Raw genomic sequence first — 24,954 nt, forward strand, 5'->3', positions numbered from 1 at the left:
TGTTACGCAGAATAGGGAACAAAAAATCATGATCCCAGTAGCCATTTTATAACAAACAATACCAAAATGTATATCATCAAGTAAATTACATTATGAAGAGACCAGCCTGAACGAGCTTCTCTTTGCTGCTTCCACTAGATCTTTTCTGCCTATTGCTTATATTAAGGCAAACAAGTTAGAGTAGAAGGAGCAAAAAGAAGCTCAGGAATTCAAATATACAGATGAGAGTTTATTATTTTTATTGACAAAAGAAACAAAGAAAGAGAATGGGTTAACTGCTCGTCTAGCTCTCTTCCTGTTCACATATTCTACATCCTATACTACCTCTTGGCGAAATAAGGAAAAAAAGAAAAAAAAAGGTATACAGATTCAAAAACTGATGAGCCACCATCATCGAAGTCGAAGTGAAAATTCATCAATAGTAGTGCAACAGGTCAGCAAAGGAATCACCAAAACCTTTTTGGCGTTCCGCAAATATAAAGACAACAGGCTAAGTTAAAGGCAACTTGACTGCATTCAAACTCCCAAGAACTTCAGGATATTTCAGACCAAAATCTCCATTTTAATTTTGCCACTGTACATACCTGAACTCCCGTATATGTACATGATAGATGGATCACTCAAACTTTTCTTGCATCCATTTCGACTGATAACCCTTTACTCTATGAGGAGCAATGATCTCCAAAGCACCTAAAACACACTTGTGGTAAGAAAAATCTTCTGTTGTTCCATCTGATCGTATCAATACGAAGCAACGTGTATTTTGATACTTCGAGTGGCTACCAACCTGCAAAAGTACCAGGTAGCAGGTAAACATGATTACATAAATTCCATGAATCAACATCACATCTCTTTACCAAACAGGTAGCAGGTAATAAAATAACACCACAGAGATCAACTACAAACTACATATTTTGAGCCACAGTTCAGGACAAAACCACACAAATAACAAGGAAAGGATAAAAACATGTTGGTAGTTCATATTTCAGTTGTTTGAAGTATAGGATCCCACTAAACAATAGGGCATATTACCATTGATATAAGAGAATAGCCTCTGACTTCAAAGTTTGGGAGGGAATTTAAATAGAATGATAGTGAGTGTGGTCGTGGAAGTTTCTTGAGGCGGTTGGGATTTGATTCTAAGGTGGCTAGAATTTGAAATTTAAATTGGTCACTTCAGTTCAAAGTGACGATTATATTTGTCTCCACCAGCAAGTGCCATCGGCTGACCAACTGGATCCTGCTTCTAAGGGAGGCTCGAATCAGAAATCTAAGAATTAAAATACTACTTTGAAGTGACTGTGATTTGTCTCCCTCAGTTTCATCAGCTAATCAACTAGATCCCTACTGCCTCGCTTGAAAGTTGAACCCATGGATAAACCTCATACACTCTCCTTTAGGTCACTGATACTAGTCTGATGCTTGGACATGTAGTGAGCCACCTATTTCACCAACTGCACTTTATTCTAAATTTCTAATCTCGTCTCCTTTTTCTATCTGAGTCCTTGGTTGGGGGAAGAATCCAGTATGATGTGGATCATTTTAAGAAAGAGTTAAATGAATTAAATTTCTTACTCTATATATCTACTTTAAGTGCATTCAGATCCAATCAGATTTTTTTATTTTAATGTTTCCTTGATTGTATGGCAAAAAAGAAGGTAATAACATTCATGTGGTTTCAATTATGTCAAAAACAATGGAACTTAAGTTAAAGGTGACTGACTAGAACTCGTATTCTTTTTAATTCTAAAATCCATCCTAGCAATAAAATTTTACACTTGTTCAGCCTAATGTGTTACGAAAGTCGAGTTCAATTAGCTGAGCCAACCAATTCTATGAAAGGTCAGAGGTTAAAACCCTGTGGGGATGTTCCTTGTACATACACAAAAAAGAGCTAGCGAGAACCAAAATGAAATACTGAGGGGTAGGATTGGAGCTGAGGCTCTTCACTAGATTGGAACAGACAAGGAACAAGTGTCCGCAAGCTCCTCTTAGGGACTCAACATTCGGTTGCCTCAAGACATGTTCATCTTCATCATGTGGATGTGAAGTGCACCATGGAACCTTGTGGCTATAGTAAATAATGCTCAAAGTGGTGGCTTATTCTTCAAACAATGTCTTGGACTTTCAGTGAACATAAACAACACTTGATAGCTCTCAGTTTGAAAGGCAGTCAGTGAGATGACTTCTCCTTGCTAACTTGGCCTCCAGCCTATCTAACCTCTTTGAGCCTGTCACTGAGACGCACCTCTGATATTGATCCCAGGGAAAATAAAAATTGCATAGTGGGCTGTGCCAGAAAATAATAGGAGCTTACATCTAGTTTAGACTACTCTAAAATGTTTCTTTTCCACCGGGCAAAGTTCCTACTCCCAAATCTGTCATCCTTCAACAATTTTCTCCTCCCTTGTCAATTCCAAAGAAAAGTCGTCAGCATTGTTCAACTAGTTAAGACATGCCCCGCTAACCAACACATTAGAGGTTTGAATCCCCACCCCCACATGTTGTCGAACTAAAAAATTCAGAAGAGAAGTCTGTCCATAATTGCTGGAACCTGGACAAGAATGGAAGTGCAGAATGGAGCATAACAACTCGAGACTATTGGCAAGAGCAGAGGAAGTTAAAAAGGCAAGAATCACAAAAGAAACTTGTTCTTTCATTGTTTCTAATTTATTTATTTATTATTTTATTTCTGTTTTGGGATTCAGGGAGGGGGGATAGATGGAATATGCCAAAAGAGTTTCATCTTCTATAGAAAATACCTTTATGTCTTGTGCGCCAACACCAATCTTTTCATCCCTATGAGGATGAAAGTACAAAGCCATCATCAAAGTTGATTTGTCCACTTCATTTAATCTTTCATTTAAAGAATACCTGCACGCACAAGTGAAACCGTTTAGAACTCCAACTCCATTCAGCATATGACATTTCAGCAGCATTCGAAATTTTATAAAGGAACAACGTAAGATACCAGGCATGTGATTTTCAAGCAATAAACAATTATTCATTAAGCTAGAACTAGCTTGGTGTTTTCCTTTTTTTCTGGTGTTTTCCTTTTTTTCTTTCCAAAAGGGAAATTATAAATAAAAGAAAATGTAAAGAGAAAAAACGACACATCTAATATAATGTTGCCAATTGTAAGAGCTGAGCAATGCCCAAAGAGGAAGGACTAACTTGTGTAAAATGGTTCTCAATGCAAATGACAGCTTCTGAATATCGTTCAGTGTCAAAAATTCCCTTAAAATTGATTTAGATACATTATCCAGCTTTTTAAGTCCTTTAATGGTAGAACCGCCATTTTTAAGCACTAACTGAGCACTATATTTTTCAGATATATTGTTCTTATCTAGAGATCCAATCTTTGCATTCTGCTTCTCACAAGTGCTTTGGCCGCCCAGTAGATTATAAACATCGACAGGCTTATTAAGCTCATGCCCCTGAAGAGTAAGAACAATTTGAAACCATTAGATAGCTGAAGTAAGAACAATTTGAAACCATTAGATAGCTGAAGTACTGCAAGAACCTGAAGCAGCAGATAACAGGTATAGTGACCATGGAATAGACTGGTAGAAATGAATATTTCCATGCATCAAGGATGACATAATATAGTATACATTTTAATTAGATTCATCATTTGAACTTCGTTCTTTTGGTTGTTCTTTTTTTTTTTTTTTTTTCTTGGGATAAAAACAGACATGTATATTCATTAACAACATTTATATAACAAAAGAAAAAGAAATACCACACTCAACTTGAAGAAGAAGCACCGTAATTGCGTGACCAAATTAGTGGTCAAATATAATATATATGCATGTATGTATGTACAAATATTAAAGAGATCTGCAGGAGGCAGTAGAAGGATAAGAACAAAAATCCTATAACGTGGAATCTTGGCAGGTGAAGAAATCCTCACATGTACGAAATAGGTACCTTTTCATTATTAGAGACAAGCATCTTATAATTTTTGTTAATTCATTTACCACACGTTTGAAAACTTATTAGCTTAAACCCTATTCCAAACAACAGATATAATTCTATGGAATTGCACATACAGAATAATTGAATACATCATCAATGAAATTGTTATAAAAACTTTTTTTGGTCTTTTAAGGATCGATGAGCTGAAGCGTATGAAGTTGGAACATATAATCTTACCCTCCCAGAATATAGGATATCGAACTGTCCCCCCGTTCCCAACGAAGGAATTCTCCCCCATGCCAAGGCATCTAAACTTCCTGACAGGTTGTCCTTACTTCCAGCCTTGGCAGCTTTAACAAAACAGGCACCAGGACTCTGCAGAAAACCATGGGTTAAATTTTACATTCACTGCTTACTCAATATGATGATTCAAATGGAGATTAGCAATTAGATAACTAACTGAGAAGCAAGCTTGCATAAAGGGTGTTTTGACCAAAGCATGTTCCCTTTGATGTGACAGTCCTTTCACATTTAAGCCAACAAACTCTCCTGTAGCCGAAAGAGAATTTGCAATAAGCAGCAAATGCTCAAGACGTATTGTTTTACCAATATCCAACGTTGCAGACACCAAACTCTGCATTAAAATATTTGAATGGTTAGATTAGAAGCATGGAAAAGTTCCTGCAAATGGTTTGATGCAAGAACCAAGCGAAACTTTTCAGAAAGGTAGTGGACAGAAATACAAACGTTGAGAAAGTACTTCCATCCAGAATCTATTCCATATGCCAAACAGAGACTATGTGTATTATCCGGATGACTACGAGACCAATCAATCAAATCCATTACAGGGAGGCAATTATTCACAAGAGTTGCCCAAAATCTTGAATTTCCTTCTCCAGACATGGTCACCCGCAAGTAGAGCTCACCATGATTACAACGAGGTTTTGGTACCTTTGGCCGGTCATTCCATGCAATGTCTACCCTGTCAATCTCAGCAAAGCCTAATGCAAATACCAAAGGAAAAGAAAACATAATTTTTTGGGAAATCTAGCCAAATAACAAACGTACTCAAGCAAATGATAGAACATCTTAAAAAGTCCATTGGTATTTCAAAAAAGTTATGCCAGTTGAAACAGCGAGAAATCAAGAGAAACCTAGCAACTTTAATGCAAATATATTGTCAAATATCCCATAGCACATTATATGTTTTCTTTTTATAACTTCGGTAAAAGAAAACAAATAACTTCATGAAAAGAATGCATAAAAAGCTAACAAGGGGGCACCAAAAAGAACAGACTCGAATTAGAGAAAAGCCTTCTAGCTGGACAAACTTGGGAATGACAGGATAAAGAGTAACTTGACTTTGAAGAAGAAAGCACTCTTCCACATTGTCCATCTAAAGCTCAATTCATATAACCAATCAACATTGTCTTGGGCCTTTTCAAAATAAAGCCCCTTTTTCCCAAAATTCGATTCCCCTACAGCTTCTCTAACTCCTAATTTATAGATTATACAAGAATGAACCAGGTGCCCATAACTAAAGCACACCAAATATATCCAATATTCTACAGAAAATATTAAAAAAATGTATCAGTAAAGACATTTTTAACACATTGTGACTTCATCTCTAAATTCAAGAAAAAACAGACATCAATGATAAGTTTTAGATAATGAAATATTATCAAGTCAAAACATCAGCTATTCAGGCTGGCCATGCGTGTGTGGAAATGCACATTAAGTATTGCAAGGTAACAAATAGTACAGACCTCTTATAACTGTACCAAGAAGGAAATGAATCAGCAAATCTTGAATGAAATCTAATTGCAGGAAAGAGTTCTTTGTGTTTTCGGCTATTGTAACAGTTAAGCACACCGTATCACCATCTTCCCTCACTGAATCAGCTAGAGGACAATCCCTTATCAGCCAAGCCACAAAACAACATACAGCTCAAGTGAGATTACAAAGGTTAACTTGCTTTGATAGAAAAGCCCAAATAGAGAATATTTAACGAAAGGGAACCAACTCTAAATGTCAATGGAAGAAGGAACGTACTGGGATATTATTTGCAAAGAGGGCAAATTCATTCTTCCTTCTTGTCTCACAGAGTCACACCGTATATTAAGGGAATGGATGACAGAATTCATCTTCAATCTTCTTTTCTTCAAAATTTCCTGGATGGATATACTATGGTTGATACCAGATACAGAGGACTCTAACAGTATATACTTGCGTCATATAAAGAAAGACAGTTTTCAGATTGCATTACCTTGCACACATGAAAGTGGCAAACCCAAGGACTAAAATGCTTTTTCCGCGAGGGCTGTGGCGAGAAACTAATATCCATAGAAAACATTGCTAATAACGTCAATCAAAAGATACTATAAACACGGCTATGACAAATATAAAAAACATAGAAAATATAATAACTTACATTATCATGACAGTAGACACAATATCTTTAAACATTACTCTTTCTAAATGGTTCTTAACTCCTAACGCTCCATACTCAAATCCATAACTTCGTTTTGAAAGTTTCTCTGATAAGAACAATGAAAAGGTTTGTTTCGTACTATTCCTCTTTGAACCACACTCCAGCACTCTCTGCATGAGTAAAATATATCACAACCATTAATCTTGGTATCAGAAACTACAGACCTGTTTACAAGTTATGCTTGAAAAGTTTTCTAGTACTTTTTTTGGAAAAATTTTTAAAAAAAAAAAGTTTCTTAAGGTAGAAAACTCGTTTGTGTAAGATAAGTTTTAAATTTTGTTTTAAGAGATAAATAAATAAACACACACATAGCATGCAGCAAAAAACATAAAAGCACTTTGCAGATAGTTAAATCAACACTAAACCCAAAAGGTTTAAGTTTATGGGTTACTGCAAATTTAATTTTATATCAAAACTTTAACACTAATCCACTTGTGGGCTTAAAATTTGCATAAGGCCCAACAAGTGGTTATCAATATTAATGGAGAGGAAATGACACTACAAGAGTCTTTAAATATAAGATTAAAGGAAAAATCACCTTTTTAGTCCCCGAGTTTTGATCAATAAGTATGTTTGGTCCCTTAGTTTACAAATAGACCCTTTTAGGCCCAAAATTTTTGGAAATAGGTTTAAAAGATCCTTCTAACTATTTAAAGTATTTTTTCAATTATTTTAAAAGCTGATGTGTTATTTTAAAATTAAAAAGTTGTTTCTTCTCTCTACCTTCCTTCCCTCTACTTTTACCTGACCCTCTTCTCCCTTCTCCAGTAGAAGCTGCAGTAGAAACAGAAACAGAGGACATCCGATCGAAGTCCTAATAAGTATCTCCCTCTGACAACCACGTGGGTCAAAGTCGAAATCGTTGCTGACATTTTAATCTCTCTACTTAAACCAAACCACTACTGACATTTTCATCTCTCTACTGAAACCCAAAAAGGAGATCTTTGAAGCTTGGGTATTCTCTGAATTCACAAGGTAACAATTCTAACATAAAAGCTCAAACCTTCTTGCAGAAATTTGAATGGGGTATTTGGGTACTGGATACATACACCTTTTTGAATAATTTAAAAGGAATATTAAATATGTAAGAATAATTTGAGAAAGCCTGTGTTTGTGGGTTTAATTTTAGGAGGTGTGTTTCCAGTGAAATCTATGAAAGTCATCGGTTAATTCAATAATCATAAAGATGAGTCCTTTTCATTGGCACTACCCATATGTAAGGGAGGTGGTCGTTGGGTTTGGCGATGGCAACCACGAGATCTAGGGAACATGAGGAGTGTTGTAGAAGGGGTTGGATGATGAAACGGTTGTGATGAGAGGAAGAAGATGGAAGGAGGGTTGATGGTGGGGAGGAGAGAGTATAATTTTTTAATTTTAAAATAAATCATCAGCTTATAAAATAATATAAAAATACTTTAAATAGTTAGAAGGAACCTTTTAAACCTATTTTAAAAAACTCAGGGAATAAAAAGGTCTCTTTTGAAAACTAAGAACCAAACGCACCTATTGATTAAAGCCCGGGAAAATTTTCCCAAGATTAAGTCTATCAAAACCCTTCAGTTAATTGATTATTCTACAAACAGAGAATAAAACAATAAAAATAATATATACATTTCCAAAAATCTTTGACGAAACAGTCGCATTGAGAGGAAAAGGCTACAGTACCTTTAGATTTAGCAACGGGGAAGCTTCAAGTAGACTAATTGGTTGGTCCAAAGCACTATATGCAGCTTCTGACATAGCACAAGCAGCCAATGACCCAACAGGATGACCACCTATATCACGATCTTTATTATTATTCTCACTATCCAATTCATTAGAGACGCTAGTAGGTCTATCAATGTCATAAGAAAACTGAACCAGCTGATTTCCATATGCATTCCTCACTGTTCCATCATATGCAGTATAAATATCCCGCATTAAAAACGTAAGTTTTCGTGTCAAAGTCCCAGGAACTTCAGCATTGTCACTGAAAGAGCTATCTCGATTTGTCACTGAATGAGCAAAACACTCGAACGGATTAAGCCCTGAGAGAAAGGAATTTTCAACCACAGCATATGGTATGAAAGACTGTGTACGGTCAGGAAGACCATCCTTCTGAATATAACGAGGCATCTTCTGACTGTTCCATGCAGAACATGAGAGCTTATGTGGAAGGCTGAAGGATAGAAAAACCAAAGAGTGTTGCAAGCCAAGACACATGCTATGCTGAACTAATTTCAGCAAATTACCCTTGCTTCCAGCCTTGAACATAGTAAGAAGAGAATTGTCTTTACCAGAATACTTGTAAACTAGATTTTGTATATCCCGGAAAACTTTCTTGAAAGCATCAACGGAAGCTTGATTTAGAGCAACAGATTTCTGCTTCTCATAAATTAAACGCTCCATTTCAATAGATAACATGTGTTGATTATCTTCATCGTTTCCAGTAAGGATATCTTTATGTGAATCCACCATCAGCTGCTTTAAATTACATGTTTCCTCAGCTTCCTGTAACCCACAAAAGATATCATCCATCATGTTTTTGTGAGAGTGTGAATCCACAGAGAGGTACAAGTCCGACAATGAAACGCTCAACCCCCTCATTGATAACCATTCACAAAGAACCCCTTGAGCATCGTGCAAGTAGTCAAGGGTCTTCCCCTCACAGTGTTCTATTAGTGCTTGGAAGAGGTTTCTGCCACTATCTCGAAGCCAGTAAGATCCTTCCGAAGATATTAATTCTCCATTTTTAATAAAAACATTGTGAGAAGGAGAAGAATAATCAAAATCAGGAGGTAGGAGGATGCTGAATAACTGTTTACCAGTCCAAGCACAATTTCTAAACAAAGGAGCTTTTACAATTGCTGGGGGCAACAACTGATGTAAAGCGAGCATTTGCAACTGCTGCATCTGGAAAGCATTTAACGAAACTCCATCTTCCATAATTAAATGAGCAGCAGTTAAACTATCATGACTAAGTGACAGCAGATTTCTACCACTTTGGCCATTAATTAGCTGTCTATCTAGAGAAACCAACTCTCTAACCTCCACTCGGGCTTCGAGTGATTGAGGAACATAACCATGAAGGCAGTCACCATCAAAATCTCCACGGAAAGGAGAACAACAAAGTGGGTTTAAGGAAAGAACTGAGGAGACCGGAAGAAGCTTGACATATAAAGCAATAAGTGAATGTTGATGTATGGATGGTGGTCGATTAACCAGCACGACATCCCCGTCAGCTAGGGGCCTATATATAGTGTCCCCCATATTAAGTTCAAGAACATTACGTACACGAACTAGACGACCTTCACGACGAACAAAAATCTCTCCCTTTACAACAAGATTAAGGTAACAAGAAGTACTTAATTTCTTCATATTCCAGGAACTCAGATGTTCAGATATTTGCAACCTCTCTGCAACATGACAAGGTATGCCAATTTCACTTAACTCAATGTTTGGATCACCAACAACAACCATGCGGAAACAATGGTCACTCCGCTTTCCAAGAACAACATCTTTGATCCATCTTAAACCATACGAGCTAGTAGCAGTATCCTTTATTTTCTTTTGCTGGTAAACCAAATCTTTACTTTGTAACTTCTCTGGGCTAAGCTGCATAAAAGAAGTGGCAATATAAGCAAGCGCAAAAGTTTCACATAATAATTAACATGATTAAGACAAAAGACAAAGATATTGTAAATTGCCTTCGAAATTTTGAGACAATCGAGAATGCGAGAACCTAACTCATTAGCTGTCCCTCTAAAATCAACCACCTTCTTGTAAGCCCTGGTCCTTTCATCCTTAAATTGTTAAACATGTTTAAAAGCAACACGTTAGAAAGAGGCAAATGTCATTCAAATATCCTTCTGTTTGAATAACCTCAACCTAACAACAGTGCATTGAGAAGAAAAGTCTTACAAAGATCAGACGCTGTCCATTTGAAAATGAATGTGTCAATTCAGTCACACGATGACTGTTTGGAGTAACAGGGAAAGAGTTCAGAAACAGTGAATCTGTTGCAGGCACAAACTTTTTAAGAAACTTTGGGTCAATATCTTTCAACAAGTAATGAACCTGAAATCCAAGAAAAACGTATCGTTAAAATAGTGAAGGAAAATATCACAGGTTTACAATAATGCAAAAGATTTGCAGTTGCCAGAAAGAAATGGATAAGGTATGAATGACAAAGAAACATCAAAATTATAAAGTTGAAGCCAAATTAATTTTGAAATGCATCAGTTGAGGCTAGAGCAACGCATTACAGACAACAGACTCCTTTAGTTTACAATATTCATTCAATTCTCCAATGTGTTCAAGGCTTTCAAGACTGCTTAGTTCGTTCACTCTCTCTTTTTTAAAAAAATAAAATAAGACATTATATTAAGTGAACAGTTTTAAATTAAAATAATCATAATGATAAAAAGACCCAAGACATAAGAAGCATGACAGAAACTCAAGAGAAAAGCACACAACATAAACTAGATGGGAGGACATCTTTTTTTCTTTTTTAATACAAATAACTACTTTCATTGAGAAAAATGAAAGAAGACAATACATGAGCATACAAAAAAATAAATAAGAGAAGGGGTCCCACAAAGTAAAAATCCAGGACATCATTATTTTTATAATCTCTAAAGCCGTTAAGGTTATGCATTTATAATTTTGACACATCTCTCTCTCTCTCTCTGTGGTTCCTGATTTGAATTTCTTTTTTTCGTCTTTCTTTACTCAGAAAAGAGAACATATTAATCGCATCATTAAACAAATCAGGGTTTCATGGGGTTCACAGTGATCAAGAAATACAGTAGTTTCTGACGTTTCTAAGGAAAATAAATTGAGGAAACAACGGAAATGTGCGTAGATAAAAAAAAAACTGGGCAAACTAAATCTAATCAAGGACTCAGATGCATAAAGAGGCCCAATACCTGAGCATGTGTTAGGATTTTCCTGTTTGGTCTACAATAACTCTCTTCCTGTTGTTCATCTTTAGGGATAAAATTCCAATAATCTGAAGGCAATCCTCCTTTAGCCACCTTTTTTTGATATTTCTTCGACATATTCTCTTTCACTTCCACCATAATCATACTTTTTCTGAACATATCAGTAGTAGAAAGCTTAAACCTCATAGGCGGATACCAATCCTTTAGACTTCCCTGTTGAGCACATAAAGCATGGTTTGAAATAACACTTTTTCATCAGAACAGTTTTGAAACAATGAACTGTTAAGACAGAAATAAAACAACATGAGCTAAATGAACTTACAAAACAATATCTGCAACCTTTAGGTCGATGATAATCAGATGTTGGATCCTCAACCTGGCACATGTAAAGAGAACCAAAATACAAATTTAAAAATAAATCTTAAATTAGATTAGGAAAAAAAAATGCAGAAGCTACCACCACCACCAGGCAGTTACGTTTGACCATGGTTAGTCCCATATCGAACCAGCTCAGATAAAAATTTCAAAAGGTGAAGAGTTCCGAGGGCACAATGACATTTTTTTCCCCTTATATTGCCTAGAAAATAATTACAAGAAGTCTTCGAAACCGAAGTCTAAAGAGAAACATGCAATCTCACCAAGGATCAAAACCTTGCTTAGGGTCCCTCTCCACACCATGAAACACACTATTGTTCCTCTTCCCCTAAACATCCCACAATAATCCATACACTCCTGTAAACCATAGAATACAGTCATTTCTCTTTGAAATGCAGATGGAGGAGGAACTCCCCAATCATCAACCGACCAAGGCATCAAACAAGACAGATGGAGAAAGAAAATGACCTTTTTCTCTTTGAAAGACCCAAACTATATTCTTTGGTCATGTGATTATGCGTTCGTTATTTGGAGCCGATTTTTTAATGAGTTTGGCTTTAGTCTGGCTAAGCACATAAGTTGTAGAGATATCCTAGCACATAAGTTGTAGAGATATCCTAGCACATAAGTTGTAGAGATATAATCAAGGAGTTCCTTCTCCACCAACCCTTTTGCGAGAAAGTAAGGGATTTCGGGATGTGTGAGGTGTGTTATTGTTTAGGGGCTTTAAGGAGAAAGGAAGAGTAGAACTTTAATGGGACAATAGAATTTTAGAGGGTTTCAAAGGCCCTTGACTAAGGAGTAGTCTTCAATTAAATTCGACGTCCCTTTGTGGGCATTAATGATGAAGTCATTTTGTAATTTTCCAATAGGTTTTATTTTATTAGATGCCTTTTTGTAGGTCACCTCCCTCTTTTTTGTGGGTTCTCTTTGAAGGCCCACGTATTCTTTCTTTTTTTTATCCTCAATGAGTTCAATTTTTCATTAAAAGAAATAATAATTTAAAAATAAATAAATAAATTGTCTGAGATTTATTTATCAAGAAGGCTAAAAGCTTCCTTTTGCCCAATTGGAGTTTGGGGGTTGGGAGTTGAAAGGCTTGGATTTTCAGTTTTCATGGTAAAGGAAGCAAAAGATCTTCGGTGTCTCGTCAGCTTTGGCTCATTGTCTTATCAAGATCTTTGGTGCCTTTTGTTTTTTATAGAAACAAAAGCTTTCATTGAGAAAGAATGAAAGAATACAAGGAAATACAAAAAAGTCAGCCCACAAAAAACAACCCCTCTTGTTTCCAACTATGCAAGATATTACCTAGAAAATAATTACAAAAAAAAAACCTTCAAAATGGAAGCCCAAACGAAACATGAAATCTCATTAAAGACCAAACCTCACAAAGGTCCTTGTTCAGACCTCTAAAGACCCTATTGTTCCTCTCCCCCCAAATATCCTAGAAAACAGCACACACCCCAGTGTACCACAACAAGTGGCCTTTCTATCTAAAAGGCGGATGGAGGAGGAACTCCCCAATCATAGCCCGAATATCCCTCTGACAAGCAATCTGAATGTCAAATAGAAAGCAAATCCACACAAACCTCGCAAACAAACAGTCCTAAAGGAGGTGGTCTAGGTTTTCCTCCACCCTCTGACAGCGAATACAGTAGAAAGGACCCATTAATGAGGTCATCTTCCTGGAAAGATCTTTGGTGCTTTGTTCTTCAACGTTTTATTTTTAGACATTGAAACCATTTCTAGAAAAACTCTTCACCACTGCAACAACTTCAACATATTGAAAGAAGCTTCGGGAGAACCATCACCAGCAAAGGAATTAAAGATCTCCTTGTGCAAGTCAATCCAAATATCTCAAAGAATAAAAAAACAACCATGACGCGGCTTCTTTCTTGAGAGAAAGGAGGAATTTCACAAAACTCAAAACCACAAGAAATCAACGAAGTAAATTTGGCCGGCATGGATGAAGGAATAGGAGGAGTCTTCTTGTCACAATCCCAAAATAGTGTCAAAAGCTTCAGATAAAGAATCTTCAAAAACATCAACCTCCAACTGAAATCCACGGGCTGAATGACTTGATTCCACACAACTCAAACTTACCTCCCCACAAGGTGGAGAGTCATTTTGCCAAGTGAATAACTCCTCTTGTTAAACCTAAAGTTGGATCCAAAGGAGTGAAGACAAAATGGTTTTGGAGGGGTGAGATAAGCGAAGGGGAGAGTGGTAAGGCGACATTCTTATCAGAGGGTACTAAAAGCCCTGTACATCGTTCTTCAATTGAATCAGAATTCAAAAAAATTTCCTCAAAACATGGATGGAAAGGAGAAAAGACATTGTTTTTATGAGAATAATCTACATATCAACTTTTAAATTAATTACAATAATTCAAGGTTCATCACAATAAGTGAGGTACCTGACCTTGCCCCATAGTTCCTGCCTGATAGATTTACACCCTGGACAAACTTTATTCAACACTTGTGCAACTTCCGAGAGAAAATAAGGATGGATTATAGTATATGGGAATTTAATGACCCCAAAATGTCCTTCCAAAACCATTCAAACAAAATTGTTAGTACACTCCAACGTGTGAAAGAAAACTTAACAAGTAACACCTTTATAACGTGATTAGTTAATTACCTTCACAAGATTTTAGGGAGCTAGCACCACATGTGGTGCACTGATAAGATGGATTCGGAAGTCCCAACTTAGGATCAGATACCTCGCTGGCTGCATCAACTGTTAGTACTGCTATATTCTCCTGTTAATCGATAAAGTTTCTTTTCACATCAGAATATCAAAAAATCAAATCATGCATGTTTAGCAACATAACACCGTACAAAATTAAAGGCACGTATAAACTCACAAGTCTAAGGCACCTTTGGTTTTTTATCCAACAACAATTTTTTAATATATGAAACAAAAATTTAAAAAAAAAAAAAAAACCTTTTTTATTATATTATTTTATTTTGGCAGAAATGACTTTCATTGAGAAAAAATGAAGGATTACATGGGCGTACAAAAAACCAAACCCACGAAAAGAGACATCCCTCTATATGGAGGGACTCCAACTATGCAAAATAATGCCTAGTTACAAAAGGATTTCGAAATCAAACCCACCAAGAAAAATGATAGCAAACAAGAGACCAAGCTTCACTAGGGTTCCTATCCCTCTTTCTTCCTTTACAAACAGAAGTACATGGAATAAAAATTAAGATAAATGAAGGGGAAAAAAAGAAAAAAAGAAGAAGCAAAACGTTCACCTTCCAATATAGAGTAATCTCAACATGAGTTTTATAAATTTGAACAATGTCCCCCGCTTATGAAATCATTGCAATTAAACCCCTTTACCATTAAAATTCACAAACAGGTTGATACTTATTATGATTGAACCCTTCACCAATATGAATTGTTATAATTTTTTTGTTTATATTTGTAGGTTTCTAGGCAAGCTTGCACACTCCACCTATCCTTACGGAATAACCCCCTAACCCTATTACATTTGATTATTAAAAAAACTCATAGGATATTAAATTTTAGATAAGTAGTCCATTATGGACTGAACCTACATTCAGGCTTATTCACCACTAGGTCTACCGTGATGGTTTATTTTTTGAGGAAGGGAAACAAATCATTAATGAATGAAATAAAAGAAACAATAACTGTGGGAAGCGTGTGATGGACACTCACAAATAAATAACCAACAAAAGAATATTTGAAAGAAAACAAAAAAATTTGGAAGACTCTGCAAACTAAATCTCTTTGTGTACTCTTCTTCACACTTGGTTGCTTTAACAATGTAAATGACAATCCTATTTATAGTATTGTCATGGACAAATTTAAATACATAACTCACACCCTAATTAAACATATATGAAACAATTAAAGTCCTACACTTAATTCATGTGAAACTCTACTAAATTAACTCTTACATTAACATACTTAATTAACTCTTATCCTTTAATTTTGCCAACTCTCATAAATCAATTCATCTATGACTTATCTAATTGAAACATGTTTAGTTTTCAACATCCCCTTAAACATGTTTTTTGAAGACTCCAAGCAAAGTTCTCAATGTGTTGAACACATCAACTTTGAGTGGTTTCGTGAAAATATCCGCAATTTGATCTTCTATTTTCATATGTCCAACTTGAACCACCTTCCTTGTAATGCAATCTCTGATAAAGTGAAATCTTGTATCAATGTACTTGCTATGATCATGGAACACCGAATTCTTTGCTAGAGCAATTGTTGACTTATTGTCTACATAGATCACAGTAGCATCATCTTGCAAAATTCCAACTGTCTTTAGCAAATTCCTTAACCAAACTGCATGACAAACACGTGAAGCTGCAGCAACATATTCTACCTCACAAGTAGATAATGTCCTAATAGGTTGCTGCTTTGAACTCCAAATAAAAGCAGTATTACCAACAAATAAAACATATCCACTTGTACTTTTTTTATCGTTAACATCTCTAGCCAAATCGCTATCACAATAGCCTTCAAGCTTGAATTCTTTAGATGATGAATAAAATAACTCATAATCAAGCCTTTGAGGTAATAAAGAATTCTCTTTGCCGCTTTCAAATGAGTAGTTGTAGGAGATTCCGTAAATTGACTCATCCAATGCTAAAAAGAATATCTGGTCGCGTGCAAGTCAAATATCTCAAAAATAAAGCTTTTGAAATATGAAGGATCAACGACAACTCCTTCATATTTGGATAGTCTTGTCTCAATTTCAATCGGAGTTGTGACAAGATTAGAATTGATCATCTTGAACTTCTTTAGAATTTCTCTAGTATATTCTTGAGAGATGAAAATATCTTCTTTTGTTGTTTCACCTCAATGCCAAGATAATATGACATCAACCCAATATCTGTCATTTCAAATTCTTGGGTCATTGCCGTCTTGAAATTTCCAAACATACTTACACAATTTCCTATAAAAATTAAGTCATCCAGATACAGACAAACCAACAAAATATTTCCATGACCATTAGTCTTAATATAAAGAGAATGTTCATAAAGGCATCTCAAATACCCATTGTCAAGGAAATATTTGTTGATTCTGTTAATCCACATTCTTGACAATTGTTTCAACAATAATTTCAGAACTTTATCTTCTTGGAACTCTCACAGCACAGTCAATAGGTTGTTCTAAGTAGACTTCTTCTTCCAAACATCCATTCAAGAATGTTGGTGGTGTTGATGGAGAAGCAATGTCGCTAGACTCATCATCATCATTAGGAAAAAGTAAAAACTTTTAGTCTTTTGGTTCATCATTCCAATTCCATGTTGCTTCTTCATCAAACACATCTCTACTTACCATCGTCTTCTTTGTAACAGGGTTATAAAGCTTGTAGCCTTTTGAACTTGCATCATAGCCAACAAAAATATGCTTCTCACTTTTATCATTGAACTTACTACGCTTTTGATCAGGTATATGCGCATAAGCCATACTTCCATATACTCTCAAAATGAGAAATGGATGGTTTTCTTACTATTCATGCTTGTTGAGGAGTTTTGTTCCACAAGCTTCTAGTATGGGAACAATTGGACAAGTATACGACACAATCGACAGCTTGTACCCAAAGTTCTTTTAGCATCTTCTTACTCTTCAACATGCTTCGAGCCATATTAAGTATCATTCTATTCTTCTTCTCAACAACACCGTTTTGTTGAGGAGTCCATGGAGCTGCCATAGGCCAACGAATTCCATTTTTTGAGCAAAAATCTTTGAATTCATTTGAAGTGAATTCTCCTCCTCTATCTGATCTCAAAGCTTTTATGTAGTAACCACTTTCCTTTTCAACAAGAGCTTTAAATTTCTTGAACATGCCAAATATCTTTGATTTCTCCTCGACAAAAATAAGCCCAAGTTTTTCGACTAAAATCATCAATGAATAATAAGAAATAATTATTCTTACCGAAAGAACTTGGTTTGATCAATCCACAAAAATCAGTGTGAACTAACTCTAGTGGTCTCCTTGCTCTTGAAGAAGATTTTTGTGGAAAACTCTTCCTTAAATGCTTGCCATAAGGACAACCTTCACAAAATTGATCTGGATGTCTGACATATGACAGTCCTTTCATCATGTCCTTCCTTGCTAATAGTGTTAAGCCATCAAAGTTCAAATGCCCAAGTCTCAAGTGTCAAATCCAAGATGGATCTTTCAAACATGACTTCAAGCATTTAGCAACATCAGTTTGAATGTTTAATAAGAACATTCTATTCTTCATCATTTGCACTTTAACAATCATACTATCACGATTGTCCCTTATTGAAAGACTATAATCCTTCATCAAAATATTACGGCCTTTCTCTAAGAGTTGTCCCAAACTTAAACTATTGTTCTTCATATCAAGCACATAATAAACATTAGAGATAAACTCATATTTCTCATTCTTCAAGTTGATCGAAATTTTAACCTTTCCTTTAACAGGAATTTTTGTGGCATCACTAGATATGATATTACCACCAACGGATTCATCAAGTTCCACGAACATCGACTTACATCCACACATGTGATTGCTTGCACCGCTATCAAGATACCATGCATTTTTTCACGTTTCTTCACATTTGCATGCTAGAAGCAAATATGACTCGCCACTTTCTTCATCTTTCTCAGCATAGTTTGTATTTTCTTCAACTTTATTTTTGCATTAATAGGAATAATGTCCAAATTTATGACAGTTATAACATTCAACATGTCTTTTATCATACCTCCTTTCATTATTTGATCTTTCTCCATTTGACCTCGAATAATTTTGTCTTCTATACCCTCTTGATGAATTAGAGTTTGAATTACTCTTATAAAATTTTCTTTGACTGTAGTTTCCTCAACCTTGGCCTCCGAAATCACCACGTCCACAATTGTTATCTCGTCCTCAACCTCAATTGCCTTTCAAGAGGCTATCTTCTTTATCTCTAATTGCAACTTTGATCTGAAAACGTTGCTTAGTTGTATGTTTGTTCTTCTGGATAAGCTTCTCTTCATAGGCTTGTAAAGAACCCATAAGTTGACCAATGGACATTGTACTTAGATCCTTTGATTCTTCAATAGCTACAATGATAAAATTGAACTTTTCATCCAATGAGCGAAGTATCTTTTCTACTACTTGCTTATCATTTATTGTCTCATCATATCTTTTCATTTCATTTACTACTACTATCAATCTTGAAGAATAAAAACAGAAACCGATTCAGACTCCTTCATATGAAGTGATTCATAATCACCTATCAATTTTTGGAGGCAAACCTTCTTGACTTGATCTACTCCTTTATGTGTATTCTCCAAAAATTTTCATGTTTGATGTGCAATAGTTACTTCAGAAATCTTCTTGAAATTTGGATCATCAATGACCTGATGAATAATGGTGAGAGCCTTTTTGTCTTTCTTTCTTGTATTTTTCAAAGCTTCTCGTTGAGCTTGATTTAAAGTCGCATCACTTTCTAGTTCTTCATAACGATTATTAACAATGTCCCATGCATCTTGTGAACTAAGTAGAGCTTTCATACGAATACACCAGTTGCTATAATTTTCTTTTGACAGTAGTGCGTGTGTGATATAGCTCGTAGGGATCGCACCTACTCGCTGTTAACTCAAGACTCAATTAAGTCAAGGCACTTGGAAAGGAACCAAATTATTATTTGGCATTTTGCAAAAACAATTCTTGTTCTTCAAACTCCAAACTTAAGCTCTAATACCACTTTGTTGGAAGCATGAGATAGACACTCATAAATAAATAATCAATAAAAAAATATTTGAGAGAGAACAAAAATATTTGGAAGACTCTTCAACCTAAATCTCTTTGTATATTCTTCTTCACAGTTGGTTGCTTGTAAATGTCAATCCTATTTATAGGATTGTTATGGACAAATTTAAATACATAACTCACACCCTAATTAAACATACATGGAACAATTAAAGTCCTACACTTAATTCATGTGAAACTCTACTAAATTAACTCTTACATTAACGTACATAATTAACTCTCATCCTTTAATTTTGTCAACTCCGATAAATTAATTCATCTATAACTTATCTAATTAAAACATATTTAATTTTCAACAATAACTCCAAAAACGCCTATGGTGAATTACAAGAACATTTCCAATTGGAAATCAAGTACGAAAGACTAAAATTAGAAAAAAGTCGGTAATGTTTACACCAGTCCATAGAAAGGAACAGACATTAAAATCCTGAAAAAGAATCTCTAAAGCCTCTACCATTCCTTTCCATCCAAAGATACCAAAAGAAAACTCTATTAATAGCAAGTCAAAGAGTCTTTCTCCTAATGGAAAGGATGACCAGAAAAAATGTAGGCAAGGAAATCATATGGGCAATCCGAGAAAGCCAAGGACCAACCAAAAGCGACAAGAATAATGTCTCAATAATGAGAAGCAAAGAAACAATGAAGAAAGAGGTGTTCCGGATATTCAAAGTGTGCAGCACACGTAATACACCAAGTTGGAGAGAAGGAGAAGTAAGGCTGTTATCTTATACTTAAATTTTAAGTTTTAAATTCAAGGATTTGAGCACTATAAGATTAACGATGAAAAACAAAGTTTAAGCCTTGAATTCAATAATTAAAACATTAAAACTATAAGAAAGTTATTAATTATTAAATAAAATGATATATCATATCGTACGTGCTATATCCTTGAAAATAAGCTTGTTATTTTACCAAAAAAATTATTAATTAATCTAACAATTAAGGTCCCATTTGTCACCTATTTGATAGAAACAACGACATTCATGGATTTGTAACCTATTTTCAAATTGGCAATATCAATAATGGTAGGTAGTAGAGAATGAGTGTGTTTATAGGGCAAGAGCCAACTAGTAAAGAAGGGGCAGTGAGAGAAAGTAGGGTGGTTACCCATCATATTTAGAGTGTAGTTGTGCTTGAACTGAGATCCTATGTTAGGCAAGAGCTTGCTACAATGCTGCTTCCCAACCAAAAATGTTGGAATTAAATAGAAGTTTGTTGTCATATCTAAGCAAATGTGACACCAACTAAATATAACCCTAAGGAGAGAAGTGAATTTGTATTGTTTGTATACCAATACATACATATATCCTATGACCATGCATGCAATAGTTTAAAGGTGTTTGTCCCATATATGCTAGAAAAAATGTTCTTCCCTAAAGATCCTTCTTCTTGAGTGAATCTCCAAAGTCATTTCAGTAGTAAGGCATCGTTGCTTTGTTGAAAAGCTCCAATCCCCAGCCCTACATTACACAAGTAATGGCTGTTCTTTTTGAATGAATGACTAAACTTTTATTGAGGAAAAATGAAAGAATACAAGAGCATATAAAAAATAAGCCCACAAAAAGAAGTCAGACTACACAACGAGGGAGCAGTCAAGGTACTCCATTTCATGTCAATAGCACAGAGATCCAGGTTAATCCAAGATTCAAAAACCCTAATGGCCAATAGTGCACCCAATGCAAGAATCCATTACAAACAAACAAACAAACCAAAAAAAAAAAAAAAAAACCTAAGTGATTGGTCTTGAAAATTAGTGACTTCCTAAAGCAATAAATGAGGTTATTATATCACAATTAAAATACTTACCGTATCTTGCTGAGTTGCGACACTAAAGTTTATGCCAGTTAGAAGACCAGATGGAATTGGTAGCTCACCATCCTGTTCATCTTCCATATGGATCATCACCTAGTGCATTTGAAATAAAACAATAACAGTCCATGAAAGCTTTTCTAGTGAGGCTTGGTCAGAAAATAACATGGACAAGGAGGGGATATTGGAAGTCCAAATAAAACTTGATCTTTATGGAGATTCCTGAAACTGAAAGGGCTCTAGCCAAAACTAAACAGCTTTTCTAGAGCATTTATTCCTTTATTTGAGAAGAAATAATTAAAATGGACAGAAAATAACATGGGCTCCAGCCACAACTAAAACTTAACTAGAAGAAGAGAAGAAGACCAATTGCAGTTGGAAAATCAAATAGATGAACTCAAAGCTTTTGCAAGCATGTAAAAATTTCAAGAGACATGCTAAAGACAAGCAGAGACTAGTACAACTAGCCTAAGGTAAAGACTTAATACTTTAGAAGCTTCTAGTAAGAAGAGACATGAGTGGAAAATTTAAATGAGAGAAATAAATAAGAGTTGCTAAATACAATGCAAGTTAAAGGGATGAACTCGAGAAATACAGGTTAAAGACTCAACTGCAATATCGTCCTGAAAATTATACCTTCTGCTCTGGTTGAAAGTCTCCGGCAAAACTCATACAACTTTTTCTCCCACCCAAGACAGTCAGTACCTGGAGAAATAAATGGAACAGCAAATTCATATTCAATTGGAATGGCAAAATGTTTGAAGTTTTTACAGTTCACTACATTAAGCCAGAAAACTATTGAGTGAAAAAACCGACATGCTAATAATATCTGTTTTTTTTTTTTACATTTTCAAAAGGAAAAGGGAAATCTTCATTAAGGAAGAAAAGAGAATAAATACTTGGCATTATCTCTAACTCACACACAGAATTCACATATACTGAGCATGGTTTCTTACATTTGTGAAATTAGCATTGCCATTTACTATAAACATGTGATTCATAAATCGCAAAACCATAAATGAAATTGTGAAATACTAAATAAGTAACAGAAAACATGTCCATTGAACAAAGTCAACTAACAATAAGTTGAGATCAAGCTATTCGGACTTATTGCAATAAAAGACCATGGTAAAAGTAGCATTGACAGTCGGAACCAGTAAAATAAATGTGTGGCTTACAAACTAAGCAGGATGAGTAAAAACGAAATTACAAGAGTGGATGAAATACGTAGCACATTTAGTTCAACAGATTTTGGAAGTTAAATGAGTTTGACAAGATAGATCACTGACATATTCATTCATCCTTATGAACAGAAAAAGAAATTCTAGCATGCTCTAGTGCCCCAAACTTCTTGTTGATGATAAAATGCCCCAAAAGTAAGAAGACCAGAAGTTGAAGGGACACGAAATGCATGTGACTTTTGTCCAACTTTATAATGCAGCAAAAACGCATGCTCACTCAATCAATACACATAATTATGAATTGATTATTAAATGAAACTATTGACACAAAATGATTTAATGCTACAAATAGCTATGTTTATTTGGCAACTCCTTGATAAAAACTAGTTATCTTCAACAGAAAGATTAATAGATCAGTACGCCATGTGTCAGGACAAGCTGCTATGCCTTCAACTATTGTAACTTTGACTCCTTTAAAATTTCAAATAAAAAAAAATGCATGAGAACAAACACTTTCTGTCATAAATCAATTTGCTAACTCAGCACATAGTACTAAAGCTCCATGCACTGATTTTGCCCATTATCAGCAGAAAACAAGCATCAATACATCAGCAATACAACTGACATCACGAATCAAACAAAGCCCTTCCCTTTGTAGAATGTTGATGTATAAAGAAACATAATCAGAATCAAGAATGCTTCAACAGATAAGTAAATCATCTGCTTTCGTTAGCTCAATGAGCTAAACACTTTGATAGGCAAATTTTATCAATAGGGGCAAGACAATCACCTAAAGGTCCTTGTAGAAAACCTCAAAACTCCATGATCAACATACTACCACCAAAGTTGATCTTCCAAACAATAAATAAATGAATAAAAAACAAACACCCATTACCTTCACCATTCCCAATAATCCCAAAAACCAACAAAAGCCAAGAAACCCAAATGCAATGCAGTCCCAAAAGAGCAAAGATCACACATTTTAGACATGCATGGAAAACCCCCATTACAACCCAGAAATCAAAATCCAGTAAAAAGTGATAACATACTCCAAAGTAAGGGGAAAACAGAAGCTTGATGAATGTGACGCTTCACAGACACCAAAGCACACAACCCCAGAAACGAAATTTCTTGAAGTTTCAAGCTCTGCCAAAGGGGGAAGTCCGTGAAACCGTTAAGGAAAAGCAGAGGGAATGAACAGGGGAAGGGAAAAAGGGGTTGTTCTAAGAAGGGGAAGAAGGAAGAAGAACAAGAACAAGAAGAAGAACAAGAAGAGGGGAAAAGAGCTGAGTATCGTCGCCGAGCTCTTCCCCAGTTCTTTTTTTCCCACCAACCAGAAGCTAAACGCCGAGTTCGAGGAATTGAATGAGTCCGAAACCAGGGCCGATAAAAGAGGTGTTTGGAGTTGTCAGAGCTTTTACCCTTGCTGTTCCTCCTTATTACGATTCTGACACTTGAAGAAACTTTCTGCAACTGCTCTCGTGGGATTATGATGAGAAGCTCACTCAGACTTCATGTCTCTCTCTCTCTCAAATTTTCCACACTTTCCCTTTGCAACTTTAGGGAAGATCCCCTAGTTTCCGGTCTAAATAGGTAGCTTTTTTTATATATATTTAAATTTTAGGTTAAATTACAAAATTACTCATCGAAAATTTGTATAAAACTTTCAAAATTATAAATTTATATCCCATTTTATAATTATTTCGATTTCGTTTAATATTCATTTTATTTTTTATTTTAAAAATTAAACATATTTCTTTCGAGGATTTGCATCTTTTTTTTAAATACAATAGTTGAATTATTAACCAAATTTTAAAAACAAAAACAATTTTTTAGAAGTTGTTTTCAAATATTGGTTTGGTTATTTAAACGATTGTTAAAAAGTATATGATAAATAAAGAAATTTGGAGGTAAAAATGATTTTTATAAACTTAATTTTTAAAAACAAAAAATCAAAAACCAAATGGTCATCAAATGAAGTTTCGCTTTTATTTTTATTTTATTTTTTTTTTAAATTAACCATATTTGTTCCATATTTCTTACCATGATTTGCATCTTACAATAGTTGAATTCTTAATCAAAATCCAAAAATAAAACCATATTTTTTAAAGCTACTTTTTTAGTTTTTAAAATTTGTCTAAGTTGAAACCATCGTAAAAAATAGATAACAAATGAAGAAATTTGAAAGTGGAAATAAATGTCTATAAGTTTAATTTTTAAAAACAAAAACTCAAAAACTAAATTATTACCAACCGCGGCCTTAGTTTTTAAAGTTTTGAAGTTTTTATTTGACAGTTGTACAACCCAGGTAATACCGAAGTATTTTCCTTTTAAAATTTTTGTATCCACTAAATACAAAATTGAAATATATAAACTTTATATTTATATTTTTTAAGTACATTTAAATTTATATATAATAGATTAATTACCTATTTTCAATTTATCAAAGACCTATAAGATACAAAATTTAAAATTTTAAA

The 24,954-nt window shown here is 34.8% G+C and overlaps 1 protein-coding gene across 9 annotated transcripts; it reads right to left on the minus strand.

Moving 5' to 3' along the window:
• LOC120091201 (DNA-directed RNA polymerase IV subunit 1) lies at window positions 1–24,037 on the minus strand. 9 transcript variants are annotated; one of them, XM_039049112.1, is made up of 21 exons: window positions 23,896–24,037; window positions 23,524–23,620; window positions 21,930–21,998; window positions 21,291–21,389; window positions 14,347–14,467; window positions 14,128–14,252; window positions 11,654–11,707; window positions 11,317–11,544; window positions 10,310–10,465; window positions 10,096–10,191; window positions 8,075–10,003; window positions 6,350–6,519; window positions 6,185–6,251; window positions 5,971–6,089; window positions 5,685–5,833; window positions 4,666–4,919; window positions 4,379–4,552; window positions 4,156–4,293; window positions 3,175–3,437; window positions 2,763–2,874; window positions 1–787 (listed from the first exon to the last, which is right to left on the minus strand). In XM_039049112.1, exons 3-21 carry the CDS (start codon window positions 21,963–21,965, stop codon window positions 617–619), a joined length of 4,461 nt encoding a protein of 1,486 aa, XP_038905040.1. In that variant the 5' UTR covers window positions 21,966–21,998; window positions 23,524–23,620; window positions 23,896–24,037; the 3' UTR covers window positions 1–616. The 9 variants fall into 9 exon arrangements, with proteins under 9 accessions (XP_038905040.1, XP_038905039.1, XP_038905041.1 ...); XM_039049111.1 differs by having other exon boundaries at window positions 23,809–23,963; XM_039049113.1 differs by lacking the exon at window positions 23,524–23,620 and having other exon boundaries at window positions 23,896–24,027.
• Window positions 24,038–24,954: the final 917 nt, after the last annotated feature.

This window comes from Benincasa hispida, chromosome 11 (assembly GCF_009727055.1).
Source record: "Benincasa hispida cultivar B227 chromosome 11, ASM972705v1, whole genome shotgun sequence".
Lineage (NCBI taxonomy): Eukaryota > Viridiplantae > Streptophyta > Magnoliopsida > Cucurbitales > Cucurbitaceae > Benincasa > Benincasa hispida.